This window comes from Phalacrocorax carbo, chromosome 7, assembly GCF_963921805.1.
Source record: "Phalacrocorax carbo chromosome 7, bPhaCar2.1, whole genome shotgun sequence".
NCBI classification, from domain to species: domain Eukaryota; kingdom Metazoa; phylum Chordata; class Aves; order Suliformes; family Phalacrocoracidae; genus Phalacrocorax; species Phalacrocorax carbo.
In genome coordinates this window covers 30,919,830-30,936,426 of record NC_087519.1, presented here as the reverse complement: position 1 = coordinate 30,936,426, position 16,597 = coordinate 30,919,830, and the positions used below count along the sequence as shown (strand labels likewise).

The 16,597-nt window shown below is 43.3% G+C and overlaps 1 protein-coding gene across 1 annotated transcript; it reads right to left on the bottom strand.

The window, feature by feature from the left end:
* Positions 1-15,428: 15,428 nt before the first annotated feature.
* GPR55 (G protein-coupled receptor 55) lies at positions 15,429-16,391 on the bottom strand. The gene has a single exon (XM_009502839.2). The coding sequence runs from the start codon at positions 16,389-16,391 to the stop codon at positions 15,465-15,467; it is 927 nt and encodes a 308-aa protein (XP_009501134.1). The 3' UTR covers positions 15,429-15,464.
* Positions 16,392-16,597: the final 206 nt, after the last annotated feature.

Sequence of the window (16,597 nt, the reverse complement as noted above, 5' to 3'; positions counted from 1 at the left end):
ACCTTCTGAGCTGCTCTCTCTTCTCAGAAGAGCTACCGTGCAGTAACTGCATTCGGGTACAGAAAGGGACCCCTGAATCTGCAGCCCTATTTTTAACACCAGTCCCTTTAAAAGCTGTTGACTGATACAATAGAATAGACTATTTCAGTTGGAAGGGACCTACAATGATCTAGTCCAACTGCCTCACCAATTCAGGGCTGACCTAGTTAGAGCATGTTGTTAAGGGCATTGTCCAAATGCGTCTTGAACACTGACAGGCCTGGGGCACTGAGCATCTCTCTAGGGAGCCTGTTCCAGTGTTTGACCACCCTTTGGTAAGGAAATGCTTCCTAATGTCCAGTCTAAACCTCCCCTGCTGCAGCTTTGAACTATCCCCACATGTCCGCATGCTGGATACCAAGAAGAGATCAGCACCTCCCTCTCCATGTCCTGTCCTCAGGAAGCTGAGAGAGCAATGAGGTCACCCCTCAGCCTCCTTTTCTCCAAACTAGACAAGCCCAAAGTCCTTAGTCGCTCCTCACAGGGCATGCCTTCCAGCCCTTTCACCAGCTTTGATGCCCTCCACTGGATGCATTCAAGGAACTTCACATCCTTCTTAAATTGTGGGGCCCAGAACTGCACACAGTACTCAAGGTGAGGCTGCACCAACGCTAAATACAGCCAGATAAGCACCTCTTTTGACCGGCTGGTTATATTGTGTTTGGTACGCCCCAGGATGTGGTTTGCCCTCTTGGCTGCCGATGACCACATGGACATCTTCCCATTGCCTGGTATCGAGGCTGATGGAAGGAGAGCTCCCTATGGGGTGGGGCAGAGAAGAGCCCTTCTGTGGGACAGTCAGGAAAGGAGCCAGGGACCCTGATGCATGCATTGGCCAGGACTTTGCAAGCCCGTTTGTGCAGCAGTCGCTGTCTTGTTCCTGCCCTGCAGTCTGGCACCAGTGCTTGTTGTAAACCAAAGCAGCGGGCCAAAGTGCCCTAAGAAGCTGGTCAACCAGCAGCCCTGTGGTTTGACACTGTGAATAATCCCCTCAGTGTTAGTTTACCTATAAAATGAGGAATGTGCAAGGTTTAATGCTTGTGGGGCAATACAAACAGAATAGTTTTGCTGTCATTTTGTCCTTAGGCAAGCATTTGTCGAACCACATTCAGGACATAACTGGTAGACTTAAAAGTATGTTCAGAAAAGCACTCAGCAAGTGGCATGTTTAATCCTCTGAGCCCCTCATACTGCAAAGTCTGGGGAGAGAAAGGTTTGAGCATTGTCTCAAGAAATAACCTTTAAATAATCTGATTTAAGGGAAGAAGTTCTTTCTAATACCTGTTGTTTTGCATCCTTGTAGTGTTCTGTTGAATCCTACTAAGTTCCTGTCTTTGAGACAAGAAGAAATGCAATTTAATAGAATGTGGGTTGGGGTTTGGTGGTTTTTTTTTCTGCCTTTGTTTTTTTTCCCACTGTGGAAGTGGTGATTTTCAATCACGTTTGCAGGTAAAGGCTTTCCATATTATTGCTTAGGTTGATATTTCCATTACGCTTTCTTGCACCCCTAATAGTTCTGTAAGGCCAAATTTAGGGTCATTTTTTACTATTTTTTCTCTCTAAGAAAGAACCCTGTAGAGCTGCAAGAGGCTGCTGCAGACAGGAGCGATGGAGCCTCTGCTTGCTGTCTGCACATACTATGGGGAGAGACAGGACGTAATGGGAGGGAAAGACAGAGGAAAGAGGTTTGCTGGACTTTTCACCTTTTTACAGTGATTCAGCTGAAATTGTGAGGGATTTTTTGTCCTTATGTGCTTTCCTTGTTTTTTCCATCTGTCCTCACTGCAGGTACGTACAGGGTGTTCTTGCCCTGCAGAACGAGGGCAGGGAGAAGTTCATGCCACCTGTACTCTAAGGTAGCCTTTGTATCTATAGATAACTGTATGCTATAGTATGTATGCATAGCCAGATATGTAGTCCCTATAGAAAGGGGCCCACATGGCGCGACAACCTGGGTTTCTACTAAACTAAGGGAGAGCCCCTGCTCCTGCCCTCTCCTTCATGCCATCTTCCCCCTCCTGTTTCACTGGCCTTCTCTTGCTTTTCTCAGAGGTTGGTATGTGGGGACTAAGGCTGCACCATTCTGTGCCTTTTTTGTTTGTTTGTTTGTTTGTTTTTCTGCACCTTCAGTGAAAGGTTTAAAGGGCTTTTAGTGGACAGCATTTGCTGTGAGTTTAAAAATGTCTGTCTTCCTGCCTGAAAATGGAGCTTGTTTAACTGCTAATTTTGTATTGTGATATGAGTACACTTCAGACTTCTCACATTTATTAATTCTTACTGAAATCAAATTCATATGAATAAATATAACACTGATGAAGTTGTTACAAGCATTTATCAGGCCACATCCTTTTCCTGTTGTTTTCCTGGTAAGCAGTTCTAAAGTCGAGTATTTAAACATTTTAGCATAAAATTTCTCTCATCTTGAGCATTTCTTTATAAATAACCACAACCACTGAAGAAGAACTAACAAGGGCTATAGCTTTGATGCTGATTTAGCAGTCAGGCTTGTGATCTGAATTAAAGGGGGAGGGGGAGACAATGTTAAAATATTTTTTTCTTTAACTATAGGAATTTTTTTTTTTAATATTCCTACCACAGTTCAGTTTTTGCAGAGTTGACAATTGTTTCATGTTTTGAAGTGGTGACACCTAGTTCTTCTGAATAAATTTTTCCAGGATCCAGAATATTGTTTCTTCTATTCCTTTTGTATCTCATAGATTTGTAAAAAGTTAGATCAAATTTGAGGTCAAGATGAGTCCAAGCTGCAAAAACTGCAGTTTAATTGCATATACATAGACTGCCACGTTTTAGCCAAATCTCTTCCTGGAACTCTTCAGAAGGAAAAAAGAGTAATAATCCTAAAGTAAGTATTTATTGTGCTTGCTTTCTCCTTCTTTTAACATGACCTGGTTTATCAAACTAAGAAATATTGACTGTTTCTGTGTAGGTGAAATCTTGCTTTTGATTCTGGATTGAGGAGAAAGGTATGTGCTTGGAGGAAAACCCATGCACGCTAATTTAATCGTAATTCCCCCACAAACAAATGGACACACTATATAATTGTGGCTTACCACTGTTCTGCTCGATAGCACCTTCCACACCAATGTCCAAGTGACCGCTGGCAGAGGGAGCTGCTACTCAGCAGGACAGAGATTTACAGCCTGGTCCTAACAACACGTAAACAACAGGCTAGGAAAAAAAGAAAAAGAGGTGCGGGACGCTGTTGTAAAAAAATTTGTATTTGTTACCTTGATGCTGGTTACACCACGACACTTATTTTTGTATGCACTGGAACCACAGAGTGAATGTGAGTGCTGGGTTTTGTTTTGCATTCAGCTGAGTTTTCACAACCAGGTTGTACGTTGCCGTGGCATGTAGGCACAGAGGAAGCACAGCTTGCCTTTAGCCCCCCTCCAGCTTGCAGGGTGTCCAAGGGCCAGTTGCTGCCCAACAGAAGGTCAGGAAAAGCAGGCAGGCCCCCCCGTGCTGGCTCTGTGGGAGCCTAAATATTGCCACCTTGCGCCTTCCTCATGGTGGGCCGTGCTTGCAGATGGGTGATCTCCTCTTCAGAAATGTCTCTGCCTGTGGTAAAGGGCTGTGTTTTAAGGTGTTTTCAGTATTCAATTTAATTCAATTTCGATATTCAATTTAATTAAACGTCAATATTCAATTTAATTCAATTTAATTTCATGTCAGATAGGTCCATTTCCTATGCCAAGGTACCAGAGACACCCAGGTTGCATTGTGCTGCTGAAGGCAAACCCAGGTGAGTGGCTGGGAAGGGTGTGGGTGCTGTGCAGTGAACCTTCCAGTGAGAAGAAAACCCAGGCAGGGTTTTCGTGTTCTTTTCTTGTTGCACACCAGTCATTTCATTACCCCCAGATCTTCACTTTTTACTTAGCATCATGTTCTCCATCCCCAGGCGTATACAACATCTTCAGGTCTCCCAGCTCACAGAAAGGAGAAGAAACGTCACTCAATCCCACACCTTTCAATGTACAGAAAGAAACGGGCTTTTCTCAATGCTGAGGGAAATCTCAATACTGAGGCAGATTCTCTGAAGAGTCCCAGCTGTGGCTTTCTAGCAAGTATCAAGCCTGGGGAAATTGCTCCATGGACAGGCAATTCCCTGAATGGACAACACAAGGTGGAAGACAGCAGAGGATGCCTGTGGGGCAGGAGGAGGGGGACAGCAGCTCAGACTGACCACTGCAGGTGCTGGAGGAATGGTTCTTTTCCCTGGCCTGGGGGATGAATTCCTACATTAAGTGGAGTTCAGAGGACAAGCAAAGTGGGAAAGCTCGGTAAGGAACCATATTCAATTTCAGTAACTGAGGCACAAACCAGTTTTGAAAACTGAAATGTAGGGTTAAGGAGCCAAATTTTAAGTGCAAGGCTCAGGAATGGAAGAGGGTTTGCATTTCATCTGAGGCCATACTCAGGGGCAGAAACATGTTGCCCAGAATGTTAAAATTTGGAGTGATTGGTATTACCTTAGGATCTAGAGGAAGACAGTGATGTATTTGGTACTCTAGATGGTACAGTCACATAAAAAATGAAAGAAATTTCATTTGAAGAGCATAGTTAGCCCAGCATTTGTCCCATAGGAAACTGCACTTGCTGAGAGATTGAAAGTGCTCCTGGGATCATATTGTGTGTGTTTGTATCTCGGCTGCCCATGGTGATGGGGAGCAGACAGTGGTTTATTAATGTTGTTTTATAATATATGTACTTTTTGACTTATTGACCTTTGCAAAGGTATTGCTTTGAAGCTCTTTGCCAGGTCTTGTCAACGCAGCGAGTGTGTGTTACATACTCTGTCCTTTTGGGACTGGCTTTCAACATGCCCCAACTTCAGTACTGCTTTCCAGGATATACTTGTGTAAAAGAAGTATGCAAGCACATCACAGAAGAAGAGTTGAGATGAAATCTTTAATAACTTGAAAAAATTTCAATACCTTATGATTCATGACAACCTGCTGTTACAGAGGTTTCTGGCCACAGAGGTGAATCACAGACGACATCACCTGTGTGTGAGGCGCTAGCAGGCCTGTTTAAAAGGACCACGGCTCAGCTGTGTCACTGTCATGGCCCTGAGTGCACCAAGGGACTCTGCAACCTCCTCCTCTTCTCCAAACCTCTTCTTCAAATGGAGCTTGGCAGCAGGTGCCTGGGATGAGCTGTAACCCAAAATCAGGCTGCTGTGGAGGAGCAATACGAGGCAGAGTTGGGGGACACTTGCATGCAGCCCCCTGCTTTGCTGGTGCTGCCATGACCGCTGGGCACAGCCCCAGCCTGGCTGTATCCCTGCAGACCTGCCAGGGCACTGGCGCTCAGGCTGAGCCTGCCTCTCCATGGCTGCCCGTTTTGCTTAGCTGACACAGGTGCAGAGGGATGCACTCTGTTGGGAGGGTATGGCCACTTGATGTTCCCACGTGCTGTCCCACTGCTCCTCACCGCCAGGCAGAAAGGAAACAACCTGCCCACTTAATGATGATGCTTAAAATTTGGTTGTGACTTCATGTCTGGCTAGGTTAAAAAGCTGAGCGACACCTTTGATCTTGGTAGGTGATGGCTGTACATCTTTGGGCTAGTCTTTTGGTTCCCTGAGTTCTAGTTACAGTAAGAAAAAGCAAAAAGCCCAACCATGTAGGCACGCACTCTTAAGGAAAAAATAATCAACTATTTTTAAAAGACTTTAGAAATTACAATAGTCTGTAATTATTTTGAAGCTAAGGTGCCTCCTGCTAATATATCTCTGAACTTAAGGCACTTACAGATCTCACTGAAGCTCATGGGTACACTCTCCACCTTCCAGTCAAATGAATTAAGGGAACAGCAGACTGTTCCTTCTTTAGTGTTGATGGAAAAAACAGGGACCTGAAGACTAGACTAATGATGGTGAGTCCCTGGTGCAAATGCTAGCTCTGGCATTAACAAAGATTGGCGATGGCATCAGCCAGACTGAGCTCTAATTAATTTTAAAAACATTTGGTGTTGGCATTGAAAAGGGTTTCTGTCACTAGATGGACTGGGTGCAAACAGGATGAAAGATTTATCTGGTCACATCTTGGTACAGGGATCAAATTGCAGGAATAATGCAGCAGAATGTCAAGAGACAGCAGCTTAAAAGCAGGAGACAAAAAACCCAAACAATGGCTACATGACCAAGGGTGTTTCAAGGCGAGAAAGCAGGAGGCAAGATGTAGCTAAAGGCTGAAAGTAAGGATAAGTCTCCCTGTGATTTCCCACCTACTGGACACTGGGAGAGAGAGTATGATGTGTGTTCTCTGTTATAAAATTATATGTTAAATCTTCTCAGCTTTTCATAAGAGAGAATTCTCACTGGTTGGTTTGCTGGAGTCAGGCCAAAAGCAGTGAGGGTGAATTCTGTCCTGAAGATCATCCTGAACACCTTTTTTACATAATAGACCTTGTACTTGGTGCATTTAGGAGACACCAGAGTATTTTTATTTGATGGATTTTTTTTGCTTCTCTTTTTCTCCTGTCTGCAGCATTGAGCCAACACAGGGGCAATTCCCACTGAGTTAGACTGAAATCTGCAAGTGATGACACTCGAAGCATTAGGCTGTGCTCTAAATGAATAATGGTGTAACAGAGAGCAGGCGTTTGCTTTCCAGCATGAGCGTGGAAAGGGAGCATGTGCTTGTTCTCACGCTGTCGGCTTCCTTGCTGGCACGGCTCTAGCTGTAGCATCAGCTTTGGTCCTTTCTCATGTTTGAGTGTTGCCAGTAAACAGCAGTGAAACGGAGTCTACGAAGTTTAGCCAGCACAGAATTTGTTTGACAGAGATGTATAAATAAGAAATGATCCAGCTGACGTCCCCAAGCTGAATTTCCAGCACTAGAAGTCAAACCAGGAGAAAGAACCGGTTTTGTTATGTGAATCTGGCAAATGTGGTTTAGATTCATCTTGAGAAGTTTGTGACTCAAAATGAATCATGCTGTCTATTTTTAAGAAAAAGATTTAATTCTCAGGATGTCTTTGTGTTTCTACTACAAAAGCGTAAAGACAAACAGGTTATGAAGGTGAGCCTTTCTGTAATAATTTTACTGTCTTTATTGAGCTTAGTTCTTGGTGTTATGTAAAAAAACCAACCAACCAACCAAAAAACCCAGAAAACAAAACAAAACCAAACAAAAACCCAAAACCCAAACCCAAATAAAGATGACACTTGCCACAGTTCAGATTTTGGTATTTTAACCAGTCAAGTACTCTCCTATAGTTTCAAGGTACTCATGTCACAGAACCCGGCTTTGCAGTACGATCTCAGTAAGTTAGGAGAGAGCTGGAGGTACACAGATTTCTCTGATTTTACTGGAACTGTAATGTGCTGGGCACACGTCAGCAGATACAATGCAGTGGAATAAGAGAGACAGAGATTTTCAAGAATTCAGTACAATTATTTTCATGACTTAACACTGTTTCAGCATTTTTTTTCAACTGCTGTAGGAACTGGGAGTGAGTCTTAACTTTACTGAACTGGAATTACTTGCCTTTGGAAAAGACTTGGTATAGGAGCGGAGAAAAGGCAGTCAGTGTTCGGTAAAAGGCTCAAAGCTGAGGTATTACAATCTTTTAAAAGAAATGGCATATTCCACATGCATTGATATGATTCTAGGAAATACTGAGGAAAATTCCCCAGCCAACGTAAACTTGAGCAAAGGGGAGACAAATCATAGTTATGTTTACTCAGTAAGTAAATAGATCAACGGTTTCAGAAAAACACCGGAATCTTCATTTTTTCCAGTAACACCAGGCAATTAGTAGATTTAATACAGATACTAATGACTGAACTCTTAATAACATACAAGGGCAGTCATGCATGGTCTTCTTTCCAGGGCTTAGATAGCTTTTGGCATAATGATTGGCTGCATCTTTTTCAGTAATGAGTTGATTGGGGTGGCAGAGATGCCTAACAAGCAGCTGTATGGTTTCATCTGCAGGCTCCAGATATGCAAGTGTCTAACAGATGCAGACTACACAGATAGGTGATCTGAGAGCCCAGATGTCCTAGCAGCCTTCTGTCCTTGGGGAGGATGGACTGGTTCTTGTTGAGGGAAACCCAGATTTTAAAAAGAGCCAGAGGCTCTTCACCGATTGTTGAGGGAGCCTCATTAGTTTCTTTACTTGGCACTGCAGTAGGGTGCTTCGTTTGAGGTGGGAGCAGGTTTTTTACAAGGGGCAGCGTGGCATTTTTACAGTGTGGTAAAATGCAGCTAGGAAATACAGCTGCTGAGAGAACCTCTGGGAAACTGAAAAGAGACGCTGAGCCCTGGCACTGCTACGGGGGCCAAAATGAAAACTTAGTTTCATTTCAGCACATTGTACAAAAGCTAAAGTAATTATATTTTTTTGAGATATATCTATTGAGAGCTCATATGACCAGACAGCCGACAACCTTTCTCTGCTCTCTCTGCTAGCTTTAACTGGAATGTCTCGTGTGTTTACTTAAAGCTGCATTTTTTAAAAGGAGAACAGTGGTTTTAGTCTTGATCTTGATGTGGCAATTGTATGCATCAATGCTGTTGTTTGCAGTTTCCAGAACTGCAACAGGAGTTTACCCATGCACTGAACTAGGTAAATGCAGTCTTTTGGTTTGAATGAAGATTGACTGTGGAACAAGAACTTTCGTGTACTTACAAGTGTAGCTTTCCAGGTCTCAGAAACGTGAAGAGGGAAGTGGTAGACTAGGGCCTTAGAACCGGACAAAAAATCAGTTTTTCCCTTATTCTTTCAACATGGAAATCTGCCTGTGCTTGAAGCTGTCGTGCTTCATTAAGTGAGGGGGAAACCAACTGATTTTTCAAACCTCGCACAAACATAATAGCTCACAAGCAGCAGCCTGCCCTTCGCAGCACTTCTGGGCCTGAGCTGGGTGCCATGGAGCAGGCTGCGAGGGGGCTGCCATGGTGGCAGCGTCTGTTAGCCAAGGTAGGATCTCTCATGCCTGTGGGATGCTCCTTGCCCGCAGGAAGCTGGCTATTGCACATGGGTCCAGGGCTGGGGCCTGTAACGCTGGCTAATAGAGGACTTGCAGAAGTGGTGAGCTGGAGTGAGGAGGAGATAAGTGGCAGGACGTGGTTGCTTTGAAACACTTGCATCTCAGGCAAGCTATGAGACTTGCCGCAAGGTCTGCAAGTGTGCCTTGCCTCCCCATGGCTCTGCATCTCATGATTTAAATGAGTAAGCACAGTGACCTTCGGTACAGGCAGCGTGTATAAAAGCGGCTGGGCACGGTGTGGAGGAGGTGCCAGATGCTGGGTGAGGTTTTCTTGTTTTGCAGTGAAGTGTGTCAGACAGTATACATCAGACCACATAGATGACATCCTGGTGCCTGAGAGCAGATTTACTGCAGGTCTGTTTGACTGTGGTGTGTGCAGTCCAGCGGTAGCTGAGTTCACTCCCGGGAGGGTAAGTCCTCACCTTGGAGCAATGAGTGCTGGAGAAAGCAGTGCCATCCCTCTGACCTGTTGGCGAGGCAGAAACGGCAGTGATTTAAAAAATAAGTAAATTTAAAGTGCATGGTTCCTGCAGTGAGTGCTACAAACATTTATTTTGTAGGTATTTTAAAGTTAAATAAATGACAGCAAAATTTCCAACAGGGCCAAAGGCAATGAATTGTGCCACCCCAGGGACACAAAATTGCCTCGCAGGACCTGAGCTACACCACCTGCTTGGCTACTGGCTGTCTGATTCACCCTTTTTGCTTCCCATGTTTCCGCACTGGATGGAGAGCAGTCTGTGCAGTGGAGGATTGCATCTCAGGTCTTCAGTCATTCTGACTTCCTCAGATGAAAGACACCGTGTGTGTGTGTGTATATATATATATGTATGTATGTATGTATATACAAAACTATTCTTAGCCTGGCGAGGTGTGCTTCAGTGCTGGCACTTGCTTTAGTCTCTGTATTGGCCTGATGTTAAAAAGATAAACAGAAAATTGCTTGTGTCAACTTGACATGTCTGTGCTGAAGGACCAAGTTTTATCCTCTGGACCTTTCTGAGTAACGCTCAGGTAACAGAACTGCGAAGCTCATCACACAGTGATATTTTGTAGCAAGCAGTTCCTAGGAGTGATATTCCGGTGCAAACAGCTCTCTGGCCAACTGAAGCTCCTTTCAATTGTGTGTTTAGAAGCAGCACAGGACCCCTCACCTAATATTCTCCATAGACTAATGTTTCCTAACTTTAAAAAAATAGTTGAGTTTTGGTTTTGTTTTTTTCTTCTCTCACCCACACACCTTTACAGGAGAAATAGTTTTAGATGTTTTCAAAAGGCAGTCACTATAGCTGAAGGAATCCCCAGCCTATGCAGACCTGTCTCAGCATTAACCCCGTGACAGTGGACACCTCTGCTGAGTAAAGATGGGCACCACATAGTGTGCCCAGTGCCCAGTCCTGTCCTGGCTGGGAAGCAGGGTCTGTATGCTGTGTGAGGGCCAGGTGGGAGCTGTGATGTGAGAAGCAGTGGCAAAGGGCATGACTTTCGAGAGCGCTAGGCAGGCACACACATGCAGCAATCAAGGGATACCTCTAGGGAGATATATAAAATCAAAAGGTCAAAGGGGCTTTCTGTACCTACTGTGGTTTTTATTCCAGGAGCAGGTTTGTATCTTTGGACTGAAGCCACCTTGGGCTGCCCAGGTAGATCCTTCCCATGGCAGCAGGCTCGGCTCACCCTCTGCACTACCACTTTCCACTACATACTGCAGCATCCCCTTTTCTTCTTCCTCTGGGCCTTCCTTCCCCCATACAGAGGCGGTGGGCTAGAGAGTAAGAGAAGAAGCTGCTTCCCCTTCCGGTAGCTGAGCCTTTGTGCTATTCTCTCCATGCTCCATATTTTGGCAGTGCTAGGAGAACAGCCATAGCAGAGTGCATGTGTGTAGCTTGTCTCTGTGTTTCTCTACATGCCTAGCAAGCATGCTAATTTGAAATCTAACCGAGCCAGCTTTCCCATTTGTACTGTTGTGTAAATAACAAAGATGGCCAGGTTTCTTTTCAGTTTGCTGAGGGCAAGCACACTTCTGCCTCTCTTTGTAAAGACAGTTCCCCTTGGGAAGGCTGAAGTCCCCTGCTGGTGTGCAGCAGCCAAGTTCTCATCATCATCCTGGCTCCATAAAGGGATTGTCTGAGCTACTGTCATTTGCTGCTCTAGTGCTGAGCAGGTCCCTGCAGGCTCTCATGGCAGCTGCCAGAATCAGCTTGGGAAGCTTGTACACAGGGCTGGTGGGGTCTCTATTTTCTCCTGTTAGACTCGCCAGTTCCTCTGAGGATGCTGCCTCTCCACATCTCCTCTCCTTGCATTTGGGTGGAAGGATGGAGGGTGTACCCAAGACTCCTAGGAAGGAATTAGTCTAAAGTGGAAAATGTGCTGAACACAATGGGGAAAAAACATGCAAAACCATTTTGATGAGAGAGGCAGAAGTCTGTACCTTTGAGAAGCATCGGTTTATCTTTAGTTCCTTTGCGTGCATTTTGGACAGGTTAAGTTGAGGTGTTGGAGAATAACCTTTGAGTGAAATATTGCTTAGAGCAGCACACAAAGATGTGAGGTTTAGGACGCTATCTCTCTGAAGATCAGTTTCAGTCTTCAAACCTGTTTCAACTTCATTTTGTGATCTAGAGGCTGTCTTTGGCAGTGAGGTGGCTGCCTTTCTCACTTTGCAGATTTCTGAACATGTGAGGTTACTTGATATGATAAACTGCTAGAGTGACATTTATTAGGCTTTCTTTGTGAGAAAAGCTTTGGAAGAAATGGTGGCTGATTGTTCTCACATGGAAAAACTGTCTGGTTTATGTTTTTTAACTAATGTATTCAGTCATGATGGAATGATGTTGGACCACCTCTACAAGGCATGTGTCCACTTATGCTCACCATGTCCCCTTACTAGAAGGCAGGAGACGATCAGTGCTTTGATCTAGGCTTGGATCCTCCCTCAGGTGCCTTCCAGCTCATAAATCAAGTAGTAAAATAAAAGCAGTTTTATGAAGGATATGAAGAGAAATTCCATATTAGATCTTCTATTCACTATTAAACTAGTCGAATTTACATAGATTTTTTTTTTGGTTAAAAATCATTTAGATATGTTATTTCAAAGGGACTTCTGGGGCAATATTACTTTTCAAACAGTCCAGCATCATTCTGATGGTACTTTTATAGCATTAGAATTTAGTGATGTGGCACTGATCTGAAGCTCAGTGCTCAGGCAGGTCTGGGAGACAGAAGAAGATATAACCCACCAGGCAAAAGGACAGGAAAAGAGTTTGGGGAACAAACCCTTTATGGTTTTGGGTGGAGTTTTTTGTTTGTTTGTTTGGTTCTGTTTTTTTTTCTTTTGTCCAAACTGCTTTTATGCTTTACCATCTTCAATTGCTGTGTGAGTCTACAAAATACAGCTTGGGGATCACATTCAGTACTGAAAAAAAATGCTAGTTGTAGGATGTTGGTGGAGTAATCTGCTACTGATAAAAATACCCTTGAGAGCAGCCAACCCTCTCCTGTGTTGTGAAGACTTGTGGGATTTGGCCCAGCTGGAGAAGCTTGACTGGGTAAAAACAAAATCACTTTTTGTGAATATTCTGCCCTGGGTGTTCTAAAAAAATTAAGCTGCTCTTTAAGAACTGTGGTTAATCGCATTCATTTTTGTTCAATTCACAGAAGAGAGCAGAACTGAAAATGCAACTTTTATAGGCATTATTTTGGGTAGTTTTGGTTAGCACTTTATTTCCCCCCACCCCAGGACAATACTTCTTTGACTTTACAGTACAACTGAGTCACTGGCAGGAGACCTGGGTATGACAGGAATTCACATTCAGGTTCCTACTGTTTTATTGTGTATTAGGAATAACATCAAGAGAGAAGAAACATCTTGTGTTGTGCAGTCTGAAAATAGAAATTGTGAACTTGTGTATTGTCTCAGGAAGGCTTTTGTTGTTTTAAAAATGTCAAATGTTTTTCAGTTTTATTCATTAACAAAATTCTTGTGCACCTTCTCAAGCTGCATGAAGTTTTCCATTGCTTTTTGTCCTGATATAAAAATACAACCAACTGGAGCGTCTCCAGAGTTAACAGTAAATTTCATAGAGGAGCCTGTATGTAAAATTCTGATTCAGAAAGAACTGTAATCTTAGCTGCAGGTCAAAGACAAAATTTAAGTGTATTACTTAAATGTAAGTTCAGCTTGAAAAGTAGTGTTTTGTGTTTTTTCAGAGTCACAAATTGCAGCGATGGTAACATAAATTTTCAGATAGTCAGCTAACCGTAAAAGCGATAACTCAGAGCATTTTGGAGGAAAGATTGTAGGGGATTTCATGGGGGATTGTCAAGAATTTATGCAGAGGGTTTCCACAGAAAATGTATTAAACTATCCAGACTTTTGGCTATGATCATCTTTCCTGCTTTTATTTTTTCTGTTTATTACTGTTTGTTTAGTTCTTGTTTGCCATAGTTATAAACCTGAGGTAGTTCCTGGGAAGGAAAATCTCCAACTAATTCTGTTTTAAGCTGTTTTAAGGGGAAAATGCTAGAAGTTTTTGATGAAGTAGGTAGATAGGAATCATATGCTGCTGTCAGTTTGGGGAATTAAAATGTATTTTCAAATCATACATTTTATATATAGAGTTTATTTAGTAGAACATGTTCTTTCTCACACATATATTTCATATGCAAAGTAACATGAAAGGTACAAGAAAGAAAGGTTAACTCATATTGAAAAGGCAGCAAGTTTCTGAATAATCGAGTCAGTAGCAAATAATGTTTAGAAAACCTACTGTTTTGGAAAGTTCTTCCTCTTGCCCTTCTGCAGGTAATAGCAAAGATGATGATAAAAACCTTTCTTTGCCTCTGAGCTCCTTGCGTGTCTCAGCTGTGGTCATAGTATTAGTACCAACAAGTTTTAAAAAGCTCATACATTAGGCCCAGTATCAGATATGTGGCCACTGCCCAGCTTGCACAATCAATCATTTCTGTGAAAATTAACTGATGGCAAATTGTATTTTCAAAACTGCCCCCCTTTGCTTTTAATTTGCTCCAGTCAGAAGGTAATTTCTTTTCCTGTTTTGAATAAAGGGAACATCTGCCCTAGAATGAAGACCTGATTAGAAGCCATCTAAACCCAATTTTACAGTTGTTTTTAAAAGGCACAGAAATGGATTTCTCAATGTGAAAGTGTTTCTGGCTAAGACCATGAACCATGTCAAGCTTAAATGGTAGGCTTAGATTGCAACGAGGAAACCTTTAGTTTAGACTCAGAGCCAAACTTGCAAATGGCATAAGGGTGGTGACATACCAGCAGTGCTGACTGAGAAGAGTTGAGGCATGTCCAGAGGTGTTTTGTGAAGTGTACAGTACAGTCTAGAAGGACTTCTCTAGGGAATGAGGTGGATAGAGCTGGTCCAGTCTTCAAGCTGGGAGTGAGGAGTATGTCAGACAGGTGCTCCCTATTTTTCTGTGATGCAGGGCTTACTTCCCTAATTACCCTCCTCCAAGAAGGAATGAGAAGACAGACAGAAGAATTTCATGCATGTGTTGTGTTATATGTTTAATAGAAATACGGCAATGTAGAAATACAGTTCATCAGATAGTCTTTTACTAAATGCTGTATGACAAGGGTTTATTTTGGTTCTCATGTGCAAAACCAGTTTTAAATTTGCAGAAGAAAACCATGCTGATTCCTCAAAGATAATCAGAAATGTTTGTGGCTCAGGGAATTGCTGGTACCCAAGATACTCTGTTGGGGGTGTATACTGGGCAGCCTGCCATCCATGGAAGAGCAGGGGCTCTGTCCTGTGTAGCAGCCCTGACCTGTGTATAATGCTTACAGGAGGAGGACGGCTCACTATTATCCCAGGCTGGCCAAGCTGTTCAAAGCAAATGAGCTCTGACAGTGACCTGTAAGATTTACAGAAGGAAAGAGCAAACTCAGACTTTGGGCTGGATACTGCCTTTTAACTCTCAGATACTTTCTAAGTTAGAAAGAAGATTCTGAATAGTTATTTCTATGTTTGGCCCTTAGCAACAGCTTTCTGATCCCGTTAGCTAAAGGAAAACTGGTGCAGCAATGACAAAGGCTGATTTTAAGTGGCATTCCAGTGATCTGGGTAGTTTTCCTCTGGCAAGCCTTTCCCATTTAGTAGATACTGCCAAGGTTAATGCTTCTTTTGGTGTGACTCCATCACTTTGCTAATGCTTGTTCTTTTTTCCATTTTTCTTCTTTCATGTTTAAAGGGAAGAAAAATGAAACAGGTTCACATTCACCAGAAGTACATTGCCCTCCTCCCTCCTGCACCCTCCCTGCCATGGCCAAGGGAACCCTACTGCTATGTCAGGGATAATGCTGTCAGTGTCCTATGAGGCAAGTGGGAGCTGAGGAAGAGGTGTTCTTCCACCACAAGCAGTACCATCATGTGGCACAATGCTTAAACATAGGACATAGTTCAATAACCTTTTCCAGGCGTGTTTTCTTACGAAATTCTTTTGCAGCAAAGTAATAAAAGATGGCATCCAGGCAGCAGTTCAGGTTAGCTAATATCATTGACACCTGAATGAAGAAGCTGATGTTTTGTTTCAGGCTGCAGTCCACTATTACTTGCTGTCTTACCAGGCACTGTAGGCAGATTGCAAGGTGGACAGGTGTGAAGCACACCAAAAAAACGATGAGGTTGATGATAATGACTCGTAAGGAGCCACTGCCTTCTACCTTCTTTTCATCCTGACTTTTGCGATTCAGAAGAATCCAGATGTTTTGGGCAGAGCAAAAAACCATCACTGCTAGTGGGATCAGAAATCCAAAGATTTCCAAAGGAACAATGAGGGGGGTACTCCACGCCTGTTCTGACATGTTGAAAAAGCATTTAGACTCATATGTCTTGTGGAACGCATATATTGGGATGCTGCAGAGCCAAGCTACTGCCCAGATGAAGCAGCAAATCAAGATAGCCCATCTGGGGGATTGGTTAGCTCGACCTTTAAATGGGTTCCTTATGCAGAGGTATCTGTCAACAGTAATGCAGACAATGATGAAGATACTGCCATATGTGTTGACGAAATAGAGAGACTCTATGAATGAGCACAGGAGTCCGGGCGCGATTTGGACAGAGTAGAAAAGCTTGAGTGGGAGTGAGAGAAGCAGCAAGATGTCTGCAAGTGCGAGATTGATCATGTAAACTGAGGTTTTGGTCTGTTTCTTCCAAAAGCGGCAGAACACACAGAGGGCCACAGCATTGAGAACCAGGCCGAGAATGAAGATGGGGATGGAGAATCCCAATTGCAGGGTCTTTGCTAATCCATCGATGGCTGTAAAATTGCATTCCCTGCTGCTGTTGGTCATTTCTCCCCTAAAACAACAGAGAGAACAGGTTGGAAATGTGTACGGTTCCCAGTTAATGCCTTGATATATCAGAGAAAGATACTTTCAAACACAACTCCGTGCGTTTTTGGCTTTGAGCTATACACTTGCTCCGTTTTGGCTATTACTGAAAGTGAATCCTCATTTCAAGCACAGAGCTTTCTGTTTCTGAGTGGCTTGATCTGTTA